The sequence below is a fragment of the Polistes dominula genome, unplaced genomic scaffold, assembly GCF_049000335.1.
Source record: "Polistes dominula isolate Pdom_NZ unplaced genomic scaffold, Pdom_raw_medaka contig_482, whole genome shotgun sequence".
Classification (NCBI taxonomy): domain Eukaryota; kingdom Metazoa; phylum Arthropoda; class Insecta; order Hymenoptera; family Vespidae; genus Polistes; species Polistes dominula.
The window spans coordinates 20,034-45,853 of record NW_028301016.1 but is presented as its reverse complement, the minus strand read 5'-3'; the positions used below and the strand labels follow the sequence as shown (position 1 = coordinate 45,853).

The 25,820-nt window shown below is 29.1% G+C and overlaps 1 protein-coding gene across 1 annotated transcript; it reads left to right on the top strand.

Moving 5' to 3' along the window:
* The first annotated feature begins 141 nt into the window (after positions 1-141).
* On the top strand, positions 142-25,721 carry msps (msps cytoskeleton-associated protein 5). The gene is given in 38 exon segments (XM_089174110.1): positions 142-390; positions 3,293-3,359; positions 3,473-3,666; positions 3,801-4,007; positions 4,105-4,224; positions 4,476-4,654; positions 4,713-4,936; positions 5,855-6,049; positions 6,109-6,289; positions 6,386-6,498; positions 6,599-6,806; positions 6,884-7,038; positions 7,193-7,344; positions 8,064-8,282; positions 8,388-8,571; positions 8,833-9,030; positions 9,161-9,397; positions 9,627-9,789; positions 9,879-10,048; positions 10,237-10,395; positions 10,486-10,758; positions 10,856-11,059; positions 11,149-11,284; positions 11,945-12,138; positions 12,242-12,447; positions 12,753-12,902; positions 13,552-13,722; positions 13,789-13,951; positions 14,076-14,234; positions 14,320-14,507; positions 14,612-14,774; positions 15,010-15,094; positions 15,097-15,182; positions 15,255-15,404; positions 15,756-15,927; positions 16,067-16,217; positions 16,978-19,890; positions 25,184-25,721. Coding segments are annotated over 35 exon segments (5,937 nt in total). The 5' UTR covers positions 142-390; positions 3,293-3,302; the 3' UTR covers positions 16,189-16,217; positions 16,978-19,890; positions 25,184-25,721.
* The last annotated feature ends 99 nt before the right edge of the window (positions 25,722-25,820 follow it).

Here is a 25,820-nt window from a genome sequence, read left to right as displayed (position 1 = left end):
AAAGGTATTAATAATTAAAAGTTAAAAGAATATGATTGTATCGTTACGTCTATGGCGTACGATTGTAATGCCATCTATTGAGATCAGGACAAGACAACTAGATTGAAGAGATCCTATAATTTGTTGTGCGGAAAGTATTGAAAGCAATCATTTTTTTGTTTGCATTCACATTTGACGGTTAAAGCTAAGATTACGTATGTTTGAAAATTGACTGTTAAATATTTAGTGGCTATTCAGCCTCAAGTATAGTCATTAATCCAAAGTAATCATTAATATTTCTTTTTCATTAGCTAATCGTATGAAACAAACTATATAAGGAAATATAAAACGAATTTACTGAATAATCTAAAGAGCTGTGTGAAGGGACCTTTTTTAACGTCTTCTCAAAAGGTGAGTTCAAATTACAAAAAAAAAACGTTATATATCATTCATTGCGTTTTCTTAATTCATTCTCATTCATACAAATTTGATCGTAGAAAAATGGCAATTATATAAATTTAAAACGTAAAAACATTGTTTAATATTATTCAATGATATTAAACAATTTTTTACACGAATAAATTTCAGATTAATCTCTTTAATATACTAACATTAAACTAATTCATTCAATTTACTTCGATTTGTAGTTGTCTTTGCTATTTTGAACTCTATAACAATTTTGAAATATTTCCATAAAGTATAATCTAACGTTAATTGATTTTTATACACAGTTACTTTTTTTCTTCTTCATGGTTCTGAAGAAGAAGAAGAAGAAGAAGACACAGTTACATGTATATTGACAAATAATTATTTTATATTATTCATTGAAAATATAATTATTTTATGCTTAATTAAAATGAAGATAAAATTATGATTGTCAATGAATGATGAATACAGAAAATTATATTTATTTACTTTTACACGTATTTCATTATTAGAGATAAATACATTCTGTTAAGCAAGAATAAATTTTATATGTTACAAATATGTTGAATTGATTTTAAGTTAAACATTTAGAAAGTTAACATTGCAAAAATATTTATTCCTAAAATTACATTAATGGTTCTAATAAACAATATTTCAGTTTCAGTTAGTTACTATTTTATTTTTGGTTTATCATTTTGAAGTGTGGTTAACGTTTAATATTTGTATTCATTGATATCTTTACGTGTTTGCTATCAATGTTGCATATCTGTGGTGCACTGATTTTCATTGAGATCCCAGCATCAAACATTTGTGACAGTACTTAATGCAAAAAATAAATCTAGTCTATGATCAAAATCTATTCTCCGCTGCATGGTAGCAAACGTGTTGGAGAAACAGACCTTATTATAAACTTTTAATATTCATTGCGTATTCGACTTATTGTCAAAATATGATGATCTATTATCTTATTTTAATTGCATTTTTCTACTTTATTATACTAAATGCTAGTATCACTGCTTTGCAAGTATTAAATCTACTGGAAAATTCTGTCCGTTCTGACAAACACCGGTTCAATTTTTCCTCTCTAAGGATAAGACATTTTAAAAAAATGCAATATACAAATTGTCATCACGCTATGGTAATGAGTTATAAATAATGATGATAATTGTATTATTCAATAAATATTAGTCAATTCAAGATATATATTAGCGCGCCTTCCATAATAGAATCGTTAGATTAGTGAACTGAGAAACATAGGTGGGGATAAGAGCAAAGACTAGAAGAGGAACGAGGCAGTCTAAGAAGAAAGACCAATAAGAAAAGACAGATAGATAGATAGATAGAATATTATAATAGACAGAAAGAATAAACTTAAATTGTTGTTTCTCTTATTCACAGCAACACAATTTGGTTTTTTATATAGTAGAAAAAAATTTAACCGTCCTTTTCAAAACAATAATTTGAACGAGTAACGTTCTCTTACATATATATATATATATATATTTATTTATTTATTTATTTAAAAATTGAATAAATATCATAAAATAAAATACATTTAAAAATTTATCAATAAATATTTTTTTTTATTAAAATTTCTTGATAAATTAAATACTCTTTGTATCTTAGAACTATATGAGTCATTAGCAAGTCAAAATGATTGACTGTAACACAATGTTACCAATTTTTTTTACTTTTTCTTTTGTGGAGCTAATCAATTTGACAAATTAATGAACTTATTTATTTGAAAGACAGAATTAACAAAATGATCTTTATTTCTAAACAATTGGATGCAAATATTACATTGATACTAAATATTGTTATATACTTAATATTTTAGAACAATTAACATTTTATGATAAATTCAAAACCTTAATCATATGTTGATTGTTTCTTCTGTATCCCTTAACCTTAATTTTTCTTTTTTCATTTCAATTATTATTATTTAAATCTAACATAGTATTACTTTCGTTTTAATAGTTTGGATAGTATATTACAAAAATTATTTCACATATATAAATTTCTTAAATAACAAATGCATACAGAAACCATGCAAGAAAGTAATCCCTCTTCTCCTTCACCCGTTCCTTTCCTCCTTGCTTTTCAATACTTTACTGCGCAGATCGATTACTTTAGTATACATATTCATAAAAATTGCAAAGATAACGTGCATGAGATCCTTTAAATAGAATCAAACTTCTATTCGGTTATTGAAAGTCAAATAAAAGACAAAAAAAAATGAATCAGTAAAGAAATAAAACATTTATTGAACAAAGACTTAATGATTTCAGTTGGCAGTATATCCCCTTCCATCAATGCTTTCTATTCAATTCTTCAATATCATTAGTACAGATATTTTTCAGCGCCATTTTTGAATTATATATATATATATATTATACAGGCACATTGAATTTTGTTTTAAATATAATTATTACAGAATAACGATGATCATATTTGTTGTAGAAGAAAAAAATTGAATTTTTAAATGATTTACATTTGAGTTTGTACAATAGATAATAATATTTTCATTCTATAGGTTAAAATTTCATCGATTACGAAAAGTTTAAGTTTCTTTACTTGTTCTTAATAATTATTTTTCCTATAAAGAATTAGTTTTGTAATAATATAATATTTGTGAGTTTTTTTTTTTATTTCCACGTGCAGCATTGCATTTTTTTAGTACGGTTGCGTGAATAATCATGTGACCACGTTATATCTCGCTACTGCGTGATTCAGGGAAGAATCCTTATTGAAAATACCACAAAGAAATATGATATCTATAGTATATATGACATGTACTAGTCATTAGTTGTTAAGATGAATATTTATTATATGTGAATTTTGGTTGTCTTTGAAATTGTTTAAATTGATATTTTGATTATTCAATCAGGTCCCAAAATATGGAGCAAGATACAGAATATGTGAAATTGCCATTAGAAGAACGCTGTGTACATAAGGTATTGTTGTGATCATTTATTTTTATTAATAGTTTGTGATATTAACTGCATTTTTATTAATTTAATTGGTTTTTTTTTTTATTAATTGTTTATTTTATTTTTCTTATTTATAGTCATGGAGGGCAAGATTACATGGATATGAAGAATGTGTAAAAACATTTCAATGCATAGATGATGAAAAATCGCCTGAATGGAATAAGTTTTTAGGCTTCGTTAAGAAATTTGTATCGGATAGCAATGCTGCGGCACAAGAGAAAGGTTTAGAAGCTGTGCTAGCTTTTGTGGAAAATGCGGCTGTTGCTGGAAAGTGAGTTACAAATTTGTAAATATATTTAAATTAAAACAATTTAAAATTAATCTAAAGAAAGATTCAATATTAATCTGTAAACTTAAAATCATTTATTTCTTTTATTTTCACTTTGTATTATTATATTCCTTTAGAACGGTTGGTGAAGTTATGAATGGAATAGTGACTAAATGTATCGCTGCACCCAAAGCTAAAACGAAAGATTTAGCAGTACAAATAACATTAATGTATATAGAAATAGAAAAACATGAAACAGTACAAGAAGAATTACTTAAAGGGACGGAGGCAAAAAATCCTAAAATTGTATCTGCCTGTATTGCCGCTTTGACTCTTAGTCTAAGGTAAATCATAAATTATATTCTAAATTCAAAATATTGTTCCATGATACATCTCTATGATACTTTTATTTTTTATCAAATGTGAATCTTTTTTTTATAGCGAATTTGGATCAAAAGTTATTAATGTCAAGCCTCTGATAAAGAAAATTCCTAGTTTTTTAGAAGATAGAGATAAAACAGTTAGAGAAGAAGGTAAAGCATTGGTCATTGAAATGTACAGGTAAGTAGAAAAATAAATATAATTTTTATATACAATGTGTCAGAGGCTTTTTTAATCAAATAATATCAGCACATTTTATTCGCAAATATTATATTAGTATAGGTTATTTAAAGCTTTTCAATTATAAATGTTCACATTAACTGAAGAATAGTATATATTGACATTATTTGGCCGAAGAAACTTTAGACATGCCCTACACATTATACACGTTATTTTAATAATACTTATACGTTTATGAAATAATAATACAGATGGATAGGCGTTCCATTGAAGCAGCAATTAAATACCTTAAAACCAGTACACATTACAGAATTAGAGACGGAATTTAATAATTTAGGAAATGAAAAAGCTGTACCTAAACGTTACTTGAAGTCACAAAAACCGAAAACAACATGTGTTGTTGATCCAATAATGGGTGACGATAGTGAAGGTAAGTTATTAATTTTTTGTAAATCTTGTCAAGTTATACATGATGGATATTTTTATAGGCGAGAAGGAAGAAATTGATAGAGATATAGCATCAGACATAGATCCGTATGAATTATTAGATCCTGTTGATATACTTTCTAAATTACCTAAGGACTTCTATGAAAAATTAGAAGCTAAGAAATGGCTAGAAAGGAAAGAAGCCTTGGAAATTTTGGAGAAACTTGTATCAAATCCAAAATTAGAAAGTGGTGATTATGGAGAAGTAGTTAAAGCCTTGAAAAGGGTATATATATATACATACATTTATTATTAATATTAGTTGGCATTAGGAACTCGAAAGTTCATTGTCACAAATACCAAATCCCGCCATTGTTCCCGTCCTTGAGCGCGATCCTTCCATTCACGGTCTTCATATCCTATTTCTTTCAGATCCTTTCTAATATTGTCCTCCCATCTACGTCTCGGTCTACCTAGTGGTCTTTTCTCGTTCGGTATACCGACCAATATTTTATGCGCGCCACGTGACCAGCCCATCTTAATCGGCGTGATTTTATGACGTTAATAATGTCCGGTTTGTTGTACAATCGATGTACTTCTACGTTATGGAGTAGAATTCGCCACTCGCCTGTTTCCTCATCGCCTTTTGCACCGAAAATTTTACGAAGAACTTCGTTTTCGAAAACCCTAAATTTCTTTTCGTCCTGTAACGTAAGCGACCACGTTTCGCAACCATAAAGGACTACCGGCAGGATGATATTTTTCTGTATATCTTGATTTTTAATCGCCTAGATAGTAACCGTGAGCTGAGTAATTTATTAACCGGTAAAAGCATGCATTGTCTAAATTTATTCTTTTTTTAAGTTCTTCGTTAATTTCGTTTGTCTGGTTTATGATCGATCCTAAGTACCTAAAGTTACTGACCCGTTTAAACATTTTATCCTGGACGACTAAAGTTCCAATATTAGACATATTCTGAACTCCATCGGTGACCATATATTTGGTTTTTTCCACGCTTATTTGTAACTGCAGATTTTTTATATTATCTATTAGTAATTTCGCGTTAATAATTAATGACTTTTTTGCAGTTCTTTGACAGCAAATTCCAGTACAAAATTATATACATATACATTTAAACGATATTATTTTTTATTAAACTTTCTTATAATTGTAATTTCTATACAATGACTATATTTATTTATAGGTAATATCCAAAGATACCAATGTGTTGGTCGTTGCATTAGCAGGAAAATGTCTAACTGGCTTAGCTACAGGTTTAAGAAAACGATTTCAATCTTATGCAACATCGTGTCTGGCTGCTATTTTGGAGAAATTTCGAGAAAAAAAGCAAAACGTTGTACAAGCTCTCCGAGAAGCTGCTGATGCAATTTTTGGCAGCGTAAGTGTTTATTTCTTATTAGAATAATAACTTGAAAATAATATATTGGTATGTATTAGGTTACAATTGATCTTATATTGGAGGATTCACTCGCTGCGTTAGAAAATAAAAATCCAGCAGTAAAAGCAGAAACTGCTGCTTATTTAGCAAGATGTTTCGCTTGTACTCCTCCATCGAGTTTAAATAAAAAATTATTAAAAGCATATACAACAGCACTTTTAAAAACATTGAATGAACCAGGTATATAATACAGCTATTATTTAATTTGTATTTACTAATTATAATTAAATTTTAAAATAATTTCTAATATTTTCTTATAAATGATATAATTTTTAGATCCTACTGTTAGGGACAATTCAGCAGAAGCGATTGCGACAGCAATGAAATTAGTTGGAGAAAAAGCCATGATGCCATTTTTGACGGACATAGATAATTTAAAAATGGCTAAGGTATATATCTATTTAATTTATTACATTAATTTTTAAAAGAAACAAATGTAAATTAAATTTTAAATAATTACTGAAATTATTTTTATTTTACATTTCTTAGATTAAAGAATGCGCAGAAAAAGTTGTAATAGTAGTTAAACTTCCACCTGCCCAAAAGTCTTCAAAACCTAGACCAAAAACAGCACCAGCTAAAGTAGAGCAAAATACAAAAGCAAAAGAAAATGAAACTAAACCAATGAAAAGATCTAATACTACAACTAAACAAGGTTTATCGAGAAAACCAATTTCTTCTTCTTCGACAAATTTAGGTAAATATAATATCTACGATGAACATATTCTTTTATAAACATATATAATATTTATATATATAATTTTTTTATTATAGCTTCGAAAAAATCTTCAAATATGAAAATAGAAAAAGATTACAGTACTGAAGAAATAGAAGAAATTGCTTCACAAATTTTACCAAATGAAGTTATTTCGGGACTTGTAGATAGTAACTGGAAAACTCGATTGTCTGCTGTTGAACAACTTTCTCAGGTACTACAAATAAAAAAACCATTTCATTTTCTTATATGAAATTTGAAGAGATAATTCTTTGACTGGGAAATGGATAATCTTTCGCTGGACGCATTTACGCGTTTATAGTAGTGAAAGAAATAAGTAAAAAATTGAAACCTTTTGTTTCTTATAGATTGTAAAGGATTTGGAGCCAACAGATGTATCTACACAAGTCATTGTAAGAACATTGGCAAAAAAATCTGGCCTGAAAGACATGAACTTCCAAGTTCTCAAACATAGATTGGAAATTATAAAAATGTTGGCAGATAATCACCCATTTTCATGGTTTGTATAATCTTGCGTTATATAATTTATATTTTAAATATATTGAATTACTAGCAGTGCCCCTCCACGCTTTGCTGTGGCTCAGTCTGATTAAATAGTAGAAAAAAAGAGAAAGCATAAGCTTCTAAAATTTTACACCTCCCTCCTCCGAGACGAACTTGATTTCCGTCCTCCCGGTCCTGCGTGGGAATCTCAATCTTTCCCTAGATGAAAAGAGGTATAAATGGTAGTTTTCCTGTAGATGATAACCTACCTTGTCCCCTCTTCCCTTTAAAAGACAACACAAAATATTTGAACTCAATTTCAATACAATGTAACACAAAATTAAATATTAAAAATATTTAATTAAATGGAAATAAAAATTGAACATAAATATTGAAAAATCAGACTGAGCCAAAATATGACGTTGTATAGATAAAGAGTATTTAGAACATTAGAACATATTTACATATGTTTAAATATTCCGCGCACTTACTGAATCTACGACTGACAGATGGCGCTGGACTTATCTGTATCATATAATTTAAAAAAATTAATTATTTTTTAAATAAATGAATGTAATAAAAACATACTTGTATGCGAATGCAACGTTGTGTCAAATTTTCAAAACAATCGATGAAGTACTTTTGGAGATTTGCGATTAGGAACAATCTAAATCTAAATTTTTATATTATTGAATTATAATGTATGTGTTTGGTAAACGTATATTACATTTTCAGCACTGTTTCTGGATATTGCATAACAGATATAACAGAAAAACTGGGATGTGCAAAAAATAGTCCAGTTGCATCCGAGACACTTTTATCAATAGCAAGTGCTACTAGTTTTGAATATGTGGCTAATGAAATACTTTCATTTGCATTTAGTCAAAAGAATCCTAAAGTTCAGCAAGAAACATTGCTTTGGTTGAGTAGGGGTCTTATAGAATTTGGCTGCTCGTACGTATTAATGATTTGATGTTTTAAAAATCATTTTATCATTTAATATTATTTTTTATACATATTTTATATTATATGTTATAATATTACAATTTTATATTACAGAGTTAACGTTAAATCTTTAATAGACAATATAAAGAAAGCAGTAGGGGCAACTAATCCTGGTGTGCGTACTGCTGCTATAACACTAATTGGCACTTTATATTTGTATATGGGAAGACAACTGCTTACATTTTTCGATAATGAAAAACCATCTCTTAAACAACAAATTGAACAAGAATGTGAAAAAGTAAAAATAATTTAAGGGTTATAGATTATTAACCCTTTGCACTATGATTTAATACGTGAGGCTATGTGTCAAAATCGATACTTTTTTTCATACTTATATTTGACTCGTGAAATTCACCATGGATAGAATTCATGTTTCTCATGTTTGAACTATAAAGCATATTACGAATCTCACACATTGTTATAATGCAAGGGGTTAAATGCATTTTATATAAATATAAATACAATCTAAATCTAATTTTATTTTTACTTCATATCTTAGCATAATGGTGAAACTCCACCTGTACCTATACGAGGTACCAAAAATAAGAAAATGAGAAGCGATGATGCAGATGAACCTGAAATTAATGAAAAAGTTGAAAGCAATGAACCAAATATAAATGACTTAATTCCACGGGTTGATATTAGCAATCAAATTACAGAAAGTCTTCTTAGCGAATTATCTGATAAAAATTGGAAGGTAAATTAAGATTTTGTTTTCTTGATTATAACAATTTGTTCTAAGATATAAATATATATAATTATATATATATTATATAAATATTATAATTATATATATTTATCGAATCACTCTATACTTTTAAAAATAGGTACGGAATGAAGGATTACAAAAAATAAGTGCTATATTAAATGAATCCAAATTTATAAAGGGCTCTATCGGTGACTTACCACAAGGATTAGCATTGCGATTAATTGACAGTAACAGTAAAATTGCGCAGTCAACTTTAGGTATATGTCAGACATTAGCTGTATCATTGGGTACATCAGCAAAACAACATTTAAGGATTTTATTACCTGGTTTTATACAATGCCTTGGAGATAGTAAGGTTAGAAAATTTCTATGTTAAGTTTTAAATAATTTTACTATAATTGTTCGAGTCTGAAGCAGTAAGATCTTGTTGAAAAGTACCAAGTTATTAAAGTGCCATGTGCAATTAATACATGATCGCACCACTTGACATTTGTTGACACAATTTTTATAAAGACTCCTGAAACTGAAGCAGTTAATCAAAATAAAAAAGTTGAATTTCTTCATTTTACAATCATGTATTTTAGGTTTGGATAAGAACTGCTGCGATTTCATGCATCGATACATGGGGAGAACAATGTGGTTACAAGGAATTCTTCGAAGGAGAAATTATAGGTGATGCTTTAAAATCTGGATCACCAACACTTAGAGCTGAATTGTGGACTTGGTTATCTCAGAAATTACCATTAAGTAAGAATGTATTCCAAGAATAATGTTAATATCATATTTTATTATATTAAATAATCTAATTTGTTTGTTTTTAATTTGTTCTTTCTTAGTTCCTGTAAAACAAATACCGAAAGAGGAACTTCTTGTTTGTATACCTCATTTGTATAGTAATTTAGAAGATAGAAATTCTGATGTAAGAAAAAATGCTCAAGAAGCTGTACTTGGATTCATGATTCATCTCTCTTACGAAGCAATGGCTAGAAATACAGAAAAATTAAAGGTAAATATTTTGTAAAAGAGAATCATTAATTATTATAAAATTTATTTTTTATATAAGATATAAGATTTATTTAATTAAAAGTTTATATCGTTTACGTATAATTGAGAACTAATGTTAATCGAAGAAAAGTATATTTTGTATATTTCGCATACAACAATAATTAAATAATTTAACATTATTAATTACAGCCTGGTTCAAGGACAGTGGTGCTTGCTGCTTTGGACAAATCTCGACCTAATTTACCTATAAAACCGTTATCTAAGAAACAATTATCCGATGAAAATATACAGAAAACTGTTAAAAGTGGAGGAGCTGCAAAAATAGCTAAAGCAGTAGTCAAACCAAAGGTCTCTTTTTTATTTATTAATATTTAATTCATTTTTAACATAATTCATATTTAAGATAATTCATTTATTCATATCTTTGTAATATTAAAGGGTGGGGCATCATCGAAACCAGGAAGTGCTCGTAAAAAGGATGAAGATGTTGATAACAGTCCTCTGCTAGTCACCAATAATCTTAAACATCAACGAGTCATTGATGAACAAAAATTGAAGGTTTTAAAATGGAATTTCACAACACCGAGGGAAGAGTTTGTGGAATTACTTAAAGAACTTATGACTGCAGCTAACGTAAACAAAACTTTAATGACAAATATGTTTCATTCTGATTTTCGATATCATTTAGAAGCTATCAAATCGTTAACCGAGGTGAATATTTAGATTAAAATATTTGTGCACAGTTTTGTAATGATTTTAAATTATAAAACTAAGAAATTTTTTTCTATTATTTCTTTTCTTTTTTTAGGATCTTCCTGGTAATAGTAAAGCATTAGTATCAAATCTCGATCTTATTCTTAAGTGGTTGACTTTGAGATTTTTTGATACTAATCCTTCTGTATTATTGAAAGGTCTGGAGTATTTGCAAACTGTTTTCAATTTTTTAATAGAGGATCAGTATCATATGTTAGAAAATGAAGCTGCTTCGTTTATTCCTTATCTCATTATTAAGGTATACCTTAAAATTTTTATATATTTAACGATTGAAAACTATTTTACGTATAATATAGTAAATAAAATATGAAAACGAATACTTTTTAGATAGGAGATCCGAAAGATGCTGTACGTAATGGTGTACGTGCATTATTTAAACAAATAGCACTTGTATATCCTGTCAGCAAAATATTTTCATATGTAATGGAAGGCCTAAAATCTAAGAATGCTCGTCAAAGAACAGGTATTTACGTATAACATCTTAATGAAAAGATAAATTTGTACATTTTGGTTATGCAATAATATGAAGGATGTCTGAAGTATTTTTAATTAGACGATATTAGCGTATTCTATTCTAAACATAATCAATTGGTAACTTAAGGAAAATCTTTGTCAAGTTAACGTAAACATTTGTAATTTATATAACATTTTTTCTTATTTTCGTGCATAGAATACGCCAGTGGTTCCTAAACTTTTTTGTCCTGTCGCCTCCTTCCTTGGAAAAAAATCTGCTTATTGCCCCTTGCCCTTTGGAAATTTTTTAATGGCCTTTTTTTAGTAACTGTAATATTTTGAAAATTTTAAAATTTTAGCTATTGCACTCATGTGTGCACTCATGACCTTTTTTTTTTTAATGAACGCACACCCGTCCCGCCACATAGTTCCAGTTTTCACCTGCGATAGTGTCAATCATCAACCTGAACCGATTCATCGCTCACCGGGGGGCGATATCGTTCACTTTGGGAACCACTGGAATACGCTGATACCATTTAGCTATAAAAATCTCGGATATATACATTTGTGATAATACATATATAATAAATATCTCAAATGTGTATTTATATTATGTTATATATATGTACAACATTTTTATATATACTAAAACAAAATATAATTTTTTTAGGATGTTTGGATCAATTAGGATCACTTATCGAGAATTATGGAATTAGCGTATGTCAACCATCTCCAGCAACAGCATTAAAAGAAGTTGCAAAACAAATAGCAGACCGTGATAATTCTGTTCGGAATGCTGCTTTAAATTGTATCGTACAAGCATATTTTCTTGAAGGTGAAAAAATAACTAAACTGGTTGGTCAGGTAAGTTGTTAAAATATAATATTTTAAATTTGTAATTTAATTATTTACATCAATCTGATTCACTTAAATTCACACTTTTATAATATTTATTTATTTAATATAGATATCAGAAAAGGATCAATCGTTGTTGGATGAACGTATTAAAAGGGCAGCAAAAAATCGTCCAATAAAATCAGCATCTTCTACCAGGATTGTACCTACAATAGCGGATACCGTTCCACTGACGGAAGATGTAGAAAGTGACTATAAAGAAGACAATGAAGAAGTCCCGGAACAGGATGATATGGATGATGAAATGACTAATAATCTGTAAGTAAAAATATACTATTAAATTAGGTTTATCTAACATCCTCTATTTCATTAAGTTTCTCTCTATAAAACGTCGTTTCAGAAAGGGCAAAAAGCCTTAGCATTCTTCGATATTTATAACTGAATGTATATATGTATTTATCTTCATATAAAAAATATTACGGTAATATAATAAAATAAAAAAAAATATCTTTTGGTTACAATTACAAAACAAGATTACATCAAATATCTTTGCGATCCATAGTATTGTGTTTATTAATTTATTTTTATGTCCGCATGTGTTTTGCCTCATAACAATCTTACAGGACGAAAATTATAACAATCAAAACTGGAGATATTGATTCAAAACAATCAAAGGAATCTTGTATCGTTGCGCGATCAACTTGCGAAGTTAGAAAGGAACTTGATCAAGATACTCATCTACATCCTAAAAATGATAAAGGCGATATTAACATGTTTGTGATTCATAATAACTTCTTTTACTTTCAGTATGAAGTGTATGGTGTTGGGTTTTAAAATTTGTTACTTTAAAATATCTTAACATTTAAAATCCTTTCTTTTCTTTGTTTTGTACTTTTTCCTTTATACGTTTGATTTTACTTTGAATAAGTAGTAAGTATTTACTCGTATCTCGCTAGTAATAAAGTTCTGATTTATCATTTAATATTAGCTTTGGTGTAATCAGCATGTCATATAAATATCATCCTATTATGAAAAACAAATTAATTTAAATAATTTAAAGTATAATCAAGTGTTATGTAAATTATGAAAGAAAAAAACAAGTAAACATGTTACTTTGTAAAACTAGGTCATTAACTTATATAAATTTGTATTTTTTTGCATTAAATAATATACATATACAAATAACGTACTTACTACATTAATAGTTTAATTACGCACGTAAAATCGTAATTAAATTTAATAAAAAATAACGAAAGAATATTTTTTAAACGTATTATAAAATAGTGTAGAATAAATATATATTTTCCATTATTGTTTGGTAGCTGAAGTTTGTAGTTAGGATTATTTAATATGAAATATTTGGTCAAGTTTGTATTTTGTTAAGTTTAGCGCAGATATTTTAATGCATTCAAATTTTTATAGGAATCCACTTCCAATAGGGCAAACAGAAGCTATTGGACCTTTCGGATTAGATATGGATTTTCTACAAAAAATTGAATCGAGTGCTCCAGTCAAATTTAGAAATCCTGTTCTTCAAGATACTACTATATCTGATATCGATGAACCAATTAAACTTAATTCTACTAAAACCCAGTAAGTAAATTTATTTCTAACGTGTAAATGATAAGCAATTATTTATTTGCTTATAATGTATTACAGAATGATACCAATATCACCACCAAAATTGTTGATACCAAAATCAGCAACAGTATTACCCGAAGGGCCATCTAATTCTAAAGATGATAATCTTGAACATACTATACTCGCAATGGCTAGTCTTGACTTACCTACAGCCATACAATCAATGAACAGTATTGATAATGTTAGTATAATATAAATGTATTGTTTTATATAATTTAGATAAATATATGTTTCGTATAAGAAAATAATTTCACACGAACTAACATCGTATTACAGAATGTAATTTTCTTGATATTTATTTTCAGTTATTAAGATCGCATAAAGCTTATTTATTACAGTCGAAGGAAGATAAATTTATTAGTTCAGTGAATATGCAATTAAAATTTCTACAAACGTATCCTTTGCATCAAGGAAGCACGAATGTATCCAAAGGTTTTAGAACTACTTTTATGGTAATCCTCACGGTAAGAAACCAGAATGTATAATATTTTATTTTTATAATTAAATATATTTACATGATTTATATTAAATATTATCTAATTTTTTCAGTTTTATGATACCGGAATACTTGCTAAAAATGTACCACTAATACATTTGAAAGAACTTGTCGAACAAATGATCACTTTACTTGCAGAATGTAAATTAGAACGTTTGCATGAAGCTGAAGCATATATCAGAGTAGTAAATAACATAGTTGTTAAAATAATCGACAATTCAAATCACACAACAATTATATGGTAAGTTTCATAAAATATTCTTATATTAATAAATTAATTATCTACATGCATATGATTTTATAGAAAACAAATATTATGTTTACTTAATTGTTGTTATATTTTAGTGTATTAATAGAACTACTTCATGCATGTGCTGAATCAAATGTTCCTCCAAAATATGAAGAATTGGTAATGAAATGTTTGTGGAAAATTGTTAAAACGTTCCCAAATTGGGCAGCTGACTTAGATTATGATATTATTCTCTTAGAAGTTCATCGATTTTTGAAGGTTTGTTTGTTTATTGAAAAGATTTATAAATTTTTTGTTGCGGTATGCTTTAACGTGAGTCGTTTTTTATATAAATTCACTTGTACATTCATAATGTCACATACTACGATCCTTATATGAGTCTGTCGGTTAGTAGTTTGTTCATACAGAGCCCTTACGTGAACTAACCATATAAAATTCGCTAATAACAAAAATGTTAATACTTCTTACGTATATCTAAGGTTTATATTTACAGGATTATCCAACTACTTGGTGGAAAAAGCGTTCTTCTGATACTCCATTAAGAACAATAAAAACAGTTCTTCACAGTATGACACGTGTTAAGGAAGCACAATACTCAGTCATTTAACAAAAATAAATAACACTAATGAATCAGAATTACATTCTTATTTGATAAGATTAATTGCCGTGAGTATAAATGTGTTTATTATATTTAAAGACAAATATTTTTCTAAGCTATTAAATTTATATTTTTTAAAGACGTTTAAACCGGATGAACTAAATACAACTTCAAGGCTAACGTCAAAGACAAATAGTACAGCAAAAATGCAAAAACATTTATCAAAATCTACTCATCAACAGTTGGCAGAAATCTTCAAAAAAATTGGATCAAAGGAACAAATGCAAGAGGTTTGTTATTTCATTTTCTTCTATACTTCTTAACTTATTTAATGATGGTCGAGTTCTGTGTCCGCCCAGTTTTAAAAATGTAGTTTCGAGAAAAACGCGTTTAAAGTTTTGTTATCACTATTCGAAGCGCTTTGAGGTACTTCGTAAAAATAAAATTTCGCCATGTTAAAAATTGTTTTTTGCTTCGGGACCAAGTGCATAATGTTTTTAGATATCTAAAGTACACTTTAAGCTAAAAAACAAAAAATCGATTTTTTGACAATTCTATAGTGGTGTTACCCCTTAAATTATTATTGTATGATAGGAATTTGCAATTTCTTTAATATTATCCTTACTTTAAATATTTTTTAGGGTTTAATGCAACTTTATGATTTTAAACTTCAATATCCTGACGCAGATGTTCAACCTTTCTTAGTTAAGTCGCACCAGTTCTTCCAGGACTTTATAGAACAAGGATTACGAGAAATAGATCGGGCACGACGAAATCAAGGAGTTATACCGCGAATGAATAATTACAGCTCAGGTTATCTATACAAAATTAAGTAATAATTCGATATAAATAAATCGTACGCTTTACGTTTGATTATGATTCAAAAGAAATTGTTAATTTCATTTTAAAATTTAAATCAAACATCGCATCAATATGTGTTTACTATATATAGAATCTACTACAACTCCTGAAATAGAGGAGAAAAGTCTACTGGACCCAATGCACAGGCTTGAAAAACTCAGATCACTTGAAGCACGGTGTAGAACAACTTCTAGTCAGTCAAATCCAGTATGAATTCTCTACGTAATCAATATATAATTTAGGTATGTAATATAATATGAATGATATTAACAATATCCATAAATTCATTTATTGAGCCATTCAGAAGCCAAAGCGTTTGACTCAATTTAAAAAATTTTTTTTAATTTTATCATCAAAGCAATTGATCGATATTTACCACGTTGAGCGCCACGCTCATTTTCAAGGAAGTCCCCGTCAGGCTACACGCGCCGCTTAGAAATATCATGTTATACGCTGTCAGCCAGCAGTGGTTGACGCGGCCTAAACGGAAAGTCTAGTGTCCGCCACCGATGGCGGACGTAGCGCTCAACGTGTTAATATTTTAGATTTAAAATAAATTTGTTTAATAATTACGCTTAACATCACTAAATAAAAATAATTTGATCCCTACAAATCAACCTTAGATTTTCCATTCAGGACATTTCTATTATCTACAGCCGACATTCTTATGTTCTTTTTTTTACAAATGTTAATCATTGTGGTCTAAACAGAAATTACAAGAGAAGAGACTTGACACTTAACGTGTTAACCCCTTGACCTATTACCACGAGTCTGACTCGTGGTAAAAAATTTGTGCCATAAGCGAACACCACGAGTATGACTCGTGGTTAAAAATATGTGTTTTAAACGAGCGGATACGCGGCGGAACAGTTGAATGGCACGGCGCGCGACCGATTTTCTTCTTTCTTTTGGCACGCGAAATTTTCAGATATCGCGTAGGTTAAGGGGTTAATTGGTTTGGCATATGAACGGCACAATTTAAATTAATTAATGTTTTTTCAGGTATCCAATATTTGAAGGATTAGCTCATACAGTATAATGTATGATACGTACACCCACCCTATTATATTTAATATTTTCCATTGTTATATGATAACATTTATTAGCATGGCCTCCTTTATAATATAAAAAGCTAATTAGTATAAAACGAGGGAAGCGTAGTGTAAATACAGATATTGCGTATAACTTAATTTAATTTCCTCATGTATTGATGTTTCCATAACATATATATATATATATATATACACATTATAAACTTAGGATAAACGATAAGAATTTTCCTTAAAAAAAAAAAAATGTTTCATTTACATAGTTATTAAAAGATTACTTTTCAATCGTAAATTTAAGAAGTAGCTCTTGATTAGACAAAAATAAACAAATAAATAAAAAAATTAAGTGATAATGAAAATAATCTTTGTAAAAAATAGTTTGAAATGGAATGTTCACTTACAAAGAAATAAATAATTCGATGCAAATTCTGTATTTCTATAATGGCATATGTGTATTATATTAATAAATTTTAAATATGCAAATACATAGAACAGAAAAGAAAATATAGATTATAAATTTGCCAGTTTTAATTATAATGGCCTGACAAAGATTAAAGGGAAAAAAGAACATGACATTTAATTCTTGAATATATAATATGAAGTGGCATTAATAACTTTTCATTACTTTTATAGTTATGTATATTTATTATTATTATTATTATTATTATTATTATTATTATTATTATTATTATTATTATTATTATTTTCCATTGTTATAGACTATTAGTTATTAAGATTTGTATCTTGAAAGCTAAGTAATATTTATGAGTACGAGTAACATGATTTTTAAATATACAATAAATGAAGTATAATATGTATTTAAGACTAATTTGTCAGCTAATTTGTATTTCGTTTATTTGTTTAAATAAATCATTGTTTGATATTTTATGATGTTTACCTAATCCACAAATTCATTGTCAAAATTAAGAAAATTGTTTCGGATATCATCCTATATATAGGTTTTCCAGGTCAAAATAACAATTTTTAATTTTAAAATAATATTTTTTCATTCCAAATTAAAATTTTTTCATTTCAAAATAACAATTAAAAATACAGTTACAAATAAAATAATAAATGATAATATTTATTGAACTAATTGTAAGATTAAAAATCAATGCAATGGTTGTCCTGCAGCTGCAATTGGTAATTTCATTGTCATATCGACATAATAATTATTACAATCACTAGAAGTAACCGTGCTTAAAGATTGTTTTATAATATCAACCAAATTCAAATCATTTTCAGATTCTCTCAACAGATTTCTTGCAGCTAATTTAGTTTTTGAAAAAACTTTTTCCACGGGTTAAGCATCGGTGAATATGGCGAAAGGTAGATCAATGCATGTATGGTGTTACTAACTTTATCGCGTACTTCTTGAGTCTTGTGTATTTTTGCATTGTCTACAACTAACTACGCATTATTGATATTTGCTACTGCCAATTTATCAAATAATCTATCTAAAAACAAGTTAAACGTATTCGCATAGACCGTTGAGTTTGATATTGTTTCATAATATACAACTCCATGTAAACTCATAGCTGCAATTGCTAATTAGCGATACATTTCGTCCTCTGACGATGGGAATTGAAACATAGGCTAAAGTACATGTAACCCTTCTATAACACGGTAGATAGATTCCTAGAAAATGCTGTGTTATTTGAAACCGTGTTGTTTGAGACCCAGAGCCAATGCAAAAAGGGGGGTTACACGTTCCGAAAACTTTTTAAAAACAAATATTTTTCTTTTTTTAAATAAACAACTTAATTTTTATTAAAAATATTAATGTATGAACAATACAAAACTAAAAATATTATCTTAATTTAACGCAACTTTAATTTAATTTATTTCTTCGTCGTCACTGCTCAATTTAATCAACCGAGAACGTTTTTTCGGTTGAGTGATATCACTTTCACTTTCAGAGCGAAATTAAAGTGATTTTTAGTTCATTGAAGTTTATCACATTAGATCATTTAAAGTTCTTGCATTTTCTTCCCTCTTTGAAAAATCTGTAATTTTACTTTGCTTGTTGTTTATTACCACATCATTGTAAATTTCTCAGTATGGAGCAAGACAGTTTTGATGCTCCCTTTTGAATTTTCGGCTCCTTTCTTTGGAAGGATCTGCATTTAAGAAAAATGACTCGAGATTTTCAACTAAGTTTAGGCCTTCTTGTAATATATTTAATGTTAACTTATTAACAGCACAATTTTCATCAGTGCTAGTGTCCTCAGGATCAATTTGATTTACAGTTTTGGATACCATTTCCATCAAATCCGCTTCGTCAACTTCTTCTTCCATTAATAAACCTTGAACGTCCACAATAGCCATATCCACAAAACCTTCGCCTCCGATTGATTTAGCAAGTTCTAATATGCCACCAATTTTATTTTGTGACGATTTTTATTTTAACTGAAGAGAGCCATATCTTCTTCCAAAACGCATTTAACGTTGATGTTTTCAGTTCACAACAGTTCGAACACTTTTGTTTTCAGGCCATGGAGATGAAAAGAAATACTTTCTGCAACACTGTATTTTTAAGACGGCAAGTCTCGTCGCGGCTGTAGAAGTACAGTGCTGTAAAAAGGTTTTTTGAAAGAAAACCGTTTTATAGGATGCCGTGTTGTAGGAGGGTTCCCAAATATGAATCGTGTTATAACGAAACCGTGTCATGAGGTACCGTCTTGTTGGAGGGATACCTGTATTCTTTTTTGAACGTGCTTTAGCTCTTCGAAGATGCAAATTAAACCCTACCTCGTCAATAAATATAATTCTTTCTCGCGTTTGTGGAGCATTTACGCAGAAGTTTAATGCATAGTTTTTACGTTGTTCAAGTGTTAAAACGTGTACAGTGTTAAAACGATTAATGGTAAAAGTAGCAATTTTAAGAGTTATTTCCGAAGTTTTCAATGCGTTAAAAATTGATGTAGTACTAAGATTTACATTTTTCTTTTGCAGAAGTTCACTTTTGATATTTTTTAATGTAATTGCTGGATTGCGTTCTATTATTAATTCAATATAGTTTAAAACTTCGTCAATCAATTTGAACATATTTTAACCACCTTGTTTTTTGTTTAAAACAACACCGACATCATTTTTGTAACGTATCAATTATAAGCTGTATTTTTATTAATACTTGATATTTGCACTGCCTAGGCTATTGTTTTACTTTATTCATATAGTTTTATTAAAATTTCTTTTTTTCGAAGTCTATCTTGTTGTTTACTGTTGAAATACGATTTCTTCTCCGTTCAACAACTAAATTTTTCATATTTTCATCACTACTGCTATCAAAATCATTATTTGATTCTATAATTCTGCCATAATTGCATCTCGTTGAGGAAGTATTTCTCAAGTCATTGTTTAATTCATTATTAAGATTGTCCTTTCTGAAGGGGTGAATCCCCCCTTTTAAATCTAACCAATAGAGAATTCAGTAACTAATAATAAATACCGATGATATCAATGATAAATAGTTATCATTGATACAAGCCCATTGGTTGACGACGTATTAGTCTAAGAGCTAGCTACATAAAAAGGCTTGTTATTGGTACACGATTCATTTCTATTGAAAAAAGTACCTTTGGTATAGCTGAACATAAATCTGCATGTCTGCCATCGCAAAAGCGTGGCTTAAAGCAGGGCCGTACGATTGAAAACGTGAAATTTAGGTGTGAAAAAAATCATAAGGTACACGGATTCTAATTATGAAAAAAGCTTGTATTTATATTAAGGAAACGCGGAAAAATATTGGCAGACAGTTTGCTAGGGGCTAAAGTGCCGCCAGAGCGCGCCAAAGGGGTGTAAAAATTAGGGACCCTATAGGAGGGACGCGCCATATACATTGCTAGGCTGAACATGTGGGGGGACAGCTTCTGTTGCATCACGCAGCCATGTTTATCTTTAATATGTATTAACGGCTGTGGTTAGTTGAATCATTCGCGCGCTATCACGTGACTACACGAGTTTCTGTCCCCCAGCAATGTATATGGCGCGTCCCTTCTATAGGGTCCCTAGTAAAAGTTAATTAAAAAAAAATTAGAAAATACATGAACAAAAACTATTTTATTTTATTATTTAAACATTAAGAAAACAATTTACTAAATGGTAGACAAAAATTTGGTGGCTAAAACCTTGGCAGACGGTTTGAAAAAGCGCGTTATCATTCAAGCTTTTTTATTGGGCTTAACGCGATATTTAATTATGGAATAAATATGAAATTATTATACTGTGAATATATTGTTAGAAAGACAAAAAGTGACATTATGTTATATTATTCATATCTTTATTAATCGAATACTGCAAAAATATTAACAGATGCTACTCAATTTCGCTGGCAGTGTCTAACTCAGATGGAAAATCATCTTCGCTTTCATATATCGAATCTTCCTCAGATTTGATTCCTGCATCATCGCCTGAAATATAGTAAGATTTTTATACATTGAAGTAAAAAGAAATTTTATATATTCTATGATAAAGTATTTTACCTTCAATAATTTCAATATCAAGTACATCTTTTACTGTACTGGGCAGCTGCGATCCGTCGAACCAGTTGAATTCATATTTGTCTTCGGATATTAACCATCCACAATTCTCTGGTTTTAAAATTGACGGTATTTGTTTGTAAGCATTTTTCCATATTGTGGCAATATATTTTGTTCTTAATAAATGCTGCGTCAATTCAGCCTGGCTGGGCGGTAAAATCGAAGCATCAAAATTCTATAATTTTTTTTTCTGGAATGGTTCGTCTAAGTCGTTTACTTTATAAGTTTTTAAAAATAATGCGAATCGGGCACTATTTACAGAATTCATACACTTAAAACTATATAAATTGCAAACAAATTTCTCGAGCACCGTAAATACGCTATTTTCGTCACAGTCTTCAGAGTCTATTTGATTAAAAGCTTGTTGAAATTCTTTGTTCTTTCTGAGTATCTGTACAGAACGTTGCTTTCCCTTCTTGAATAATGCAGGATTAAAATCGCAGCCAGTTAAGGCATGAAATCATGACAATGATTGACAGAATAAATCACCTAACGTTTCATACAACGCTGAAACGTCAATGATTCTCTGTCTATTCCAAACTCCTGTTTGTATATAAACTTTGCTACCTTGTCGAACATTAATTATATTAGCTAACATTATAATTAAAATGTCTGTATCGGAGCATTTTATTACAATATTTGCTGTTAATTCAATATTGCACGCGTGGTATACAATTTTGGTATCTGCTTCTTCGTGCAAATGGAGCGTAAAATTATCATTAATTGAAAATAATATGCTCTCATTTTGAATTTCATATTGATAGCATTTATCGAAATTAAGTAGTACTTTTTTATTTCCTAAAAACGGAATCATTTCTTGCTGTTAACAGTGATTTATTAAAAAATTCACTAATGCTTCTTTAAAATAACTGTTTCTCAGCTCTTTATTAAAATCGGCTAGTCTTGCTTGCTCTGGCCCAGAAATCGCGTACATGCGATTACCAGAGAAACCTCCTCGTTGTGACCTTTCATAGTCTTTGATAGAAGGTGATCAATATCTATCAAAAATTATGTGTATTTCATGAGCTTTGTCTTTAGTTACCATTTGCAGTATTTTTTTCGAAACACTGATAAATGTTATTGGCAAGTCCTTAATATAATGGATAAAAAAAAATCCATCTATTAAACAAATGTCGGTATAAGTCGGAGCCTTACTTTGAACATCTCTTTCCAAACATTTGAATAGAGCAGATTTATCTGTTTTATAAATAGATCCATCCAAGTGACACATACACATTGGAACGAGTGTTAGAGGGTATGATAGAATTTTTTCAACATTAGTGTTTTCATTCATCGATATAGCTAGCATACGTCCGAATAAGTCACGCTGCAATCGTACCTCTTGAACTTTATTATTCACCCTCACTAATCTTTTCTCAGTCGTAGCAGCAAAATTGAGTATTTTATTTTGCTTTAATGTCATTTCAAATCTACTATCAGATTCAGCACATTCAGAAATGAACGTTTCTCTCAAGCGATGACCAGTTTTCTCAACACTCAATAAAAATTCAGTTACTTCTTGCGACGCTACTTGTCCTGTTGCAATATTAAATAACTGATCGCTCTGAATATCTTCGCTGTTGAAAGGATTCATGTTTTGTTTCAAAACAGCTATAAAATTTTGAAGCTGTGTACTGTCTTTTTTAATTTGGTGCTTTTCTTAATCGCTGGTGATGTCTTGCTTTTTTTAATCCTGTTATATCGTACGTATGAGATACTATGATCGATCGGATGCCATGACTTTTAGCCCATCTTTGCCGCTCTGAGATTGATGCCGCGAAGAAGCCGAATACTATCAAATGTTTATTTATTGTTTAAATAAAACTTGATTTATGCAACAATAATTAGCACAAAAATCCCAATATTTCCTAAAAATTAAAGTTGTAAAAATAGTAAAATTTTCGTTTCAGTATTTTATAAATATTAATAATTAATGTATACTTAAATATCCAGCGCGTTGAGCGCGATTACAAATTTTCTATTCTAGCGCGTACAAATTTTTGTCTGCCATTTAGTAAATTGTTTTCTTAATGTTTAAATAATAAAATAAAATAGTTTTTGTTCATGTATTTCCTAATTTTTTTTTAATTAACTTTTACTAGGGACTCTATAGAAGGGACGCGCCATATACATTGCTGGGGGACAGAAACTCGTGTAGTCACGTGATAGCGCGCGAATGATTCAACTAACCACAGCCGTTAATACATATTAAAGATAAACATGGCTGCGTGATGCAACAGAAGCTGTCCCCCCACATGTTCAGCCTAGCAATGTATATGGCGCGTCCCTCCTATAGGGTCCCTAATTTTTACACCCCTTTGGCGCGCTCTGGCGGCACTTTAGCCCCTAGCAAACTGTCTGCCAATATTTTTCCGCGTTTCCTTAATATAAATACAAGCTTTTTTCATAATTAGAATCCGTGTACCTTATGATTTTTTTCACACCTAAATTTCACGTTTTCAATCGTACGGCCCTGCTTTAAGCCACGCTTTTGCGATGGCAGACATGCAGATTTATGTTCAGCTATACCAAAGGTACTTTTTTCAATAGAAATGAATCGTGTACCAATAACAAGCCTTTTTATGTAGCTAGCTCTCAGTCTATATATAAATATATGTTTTTTTATGAAGATGTCTTTTTCTAATTTTGTTTTTCTAAATTCCAAAAATACGGACAGTTGTATAGTGGACGTAAATCCAACGCATTTTTTAAATGAAATTTATTTATTTTTAAAGATTATTATTTTCTGAATTTAATCTATTTGCACTATAAACTTATATACTCGCTCAATTTTCCTGGTCACTATCACCGGAACATATATATACGCGGCTGCGTTCGGCATTGAGGAGAATCCAAATATTTAATTAACCCTTAACGCTCCGAATTTTAATTAACTATCATACTTCGACTTGCAAAATTTTAAGTGTCAAATTTGAAATACTACAATGACATGTTAATTTTGATTTTAAATATTACTGTAATGCTTGTTAATGACTGAGGAGTATAACATTTTTGTTTCTTTGTTATCTCTTTGTTTGTATTGATTTGTTATTTTGTTTCTTTTGTTATCTCTTATTTTTTTTACTTTTATACAATTTTACACCTAAATACATAACAAAAATTTTTCGGTGATATGGGCCTTTTTTCATATTTCCATATGATGCAAATGGATTAATTCCATAAATACTGTTTTAAATATAATTGCACATAAATTTTAAAAATTAACAAAGCACATTATGTGAATTAGTTTTTTAAATTATCATTCATTATTTTATTTGTTTTTTTTAATCGTTATTTTGGAATGAAAAATTGTTATTTTGAAATGAAAAACCTATATATATATAAGATGATTTTGGAATTGATAGAGGTTTTCTTTTGTATGAATAACACATGAACTGTTTCTTTGTAATTAACAAAGATTTTATTATTTTATACCCAAAATACAATATAGTAGCTTAACCTAATTATTAATCCTACCTGTAATTAACAAAGAAACAACATTCAGTGTTGTTATTCACATTGTTGTTTCTCGGTTACCTTTTTACAATTTCGTTTTAGATTCTCAATTAATTCTACCTGTGCACTTCGTGACTTACATTTGTGGTTTTCCAATTACAGAGCATAATGTAACTCAGTGGCGCACAATGCCGAATTGTGCTAGGGATCCTGTAGGAGGGATGCGCCATACATATTCAGCTCATGTGCCATTGGCTGAAAATTTTGGGGGACCGCTTCCGATCCAACGCGCAGCCATGTTTATCTTTAGTATGTATTAACGGCTGTGGTTAGTTTAAGTTTGGAATACTTATAGTTTTTATTGTGATATTTATGTTTAATTATTTTGTTTTTTTTTAGTAGTTTTCTATAAGTTTAAGTTTAATTTACTCATTTAATAGTTACAAGTATAAATGTACAAACCTAACCTATAACTTATCGTTTGTTTACAGACTTATTGTTTGTGATGAATAATCATGGTTCGACAGTGTATTCTTAATTACTGCAAAAGTTCAACAAGAACTACGCAAGACCGTAAATACCTTATACCATCGCGTAGGTATAATCGCAAAAATTTACAAAATTATAAGCAAACAAATCTCAGTTCGAGTAAAACTATGACCATGTACCACATTGAGAAATAAAAATATGTTAAAATAAATCTATTTTTTAATTGTTTTATATATTTGTCTTATTATTATTATTATTATTATTATTATTATTATTATTATTATTATTATTATTATTATTATTATTATTA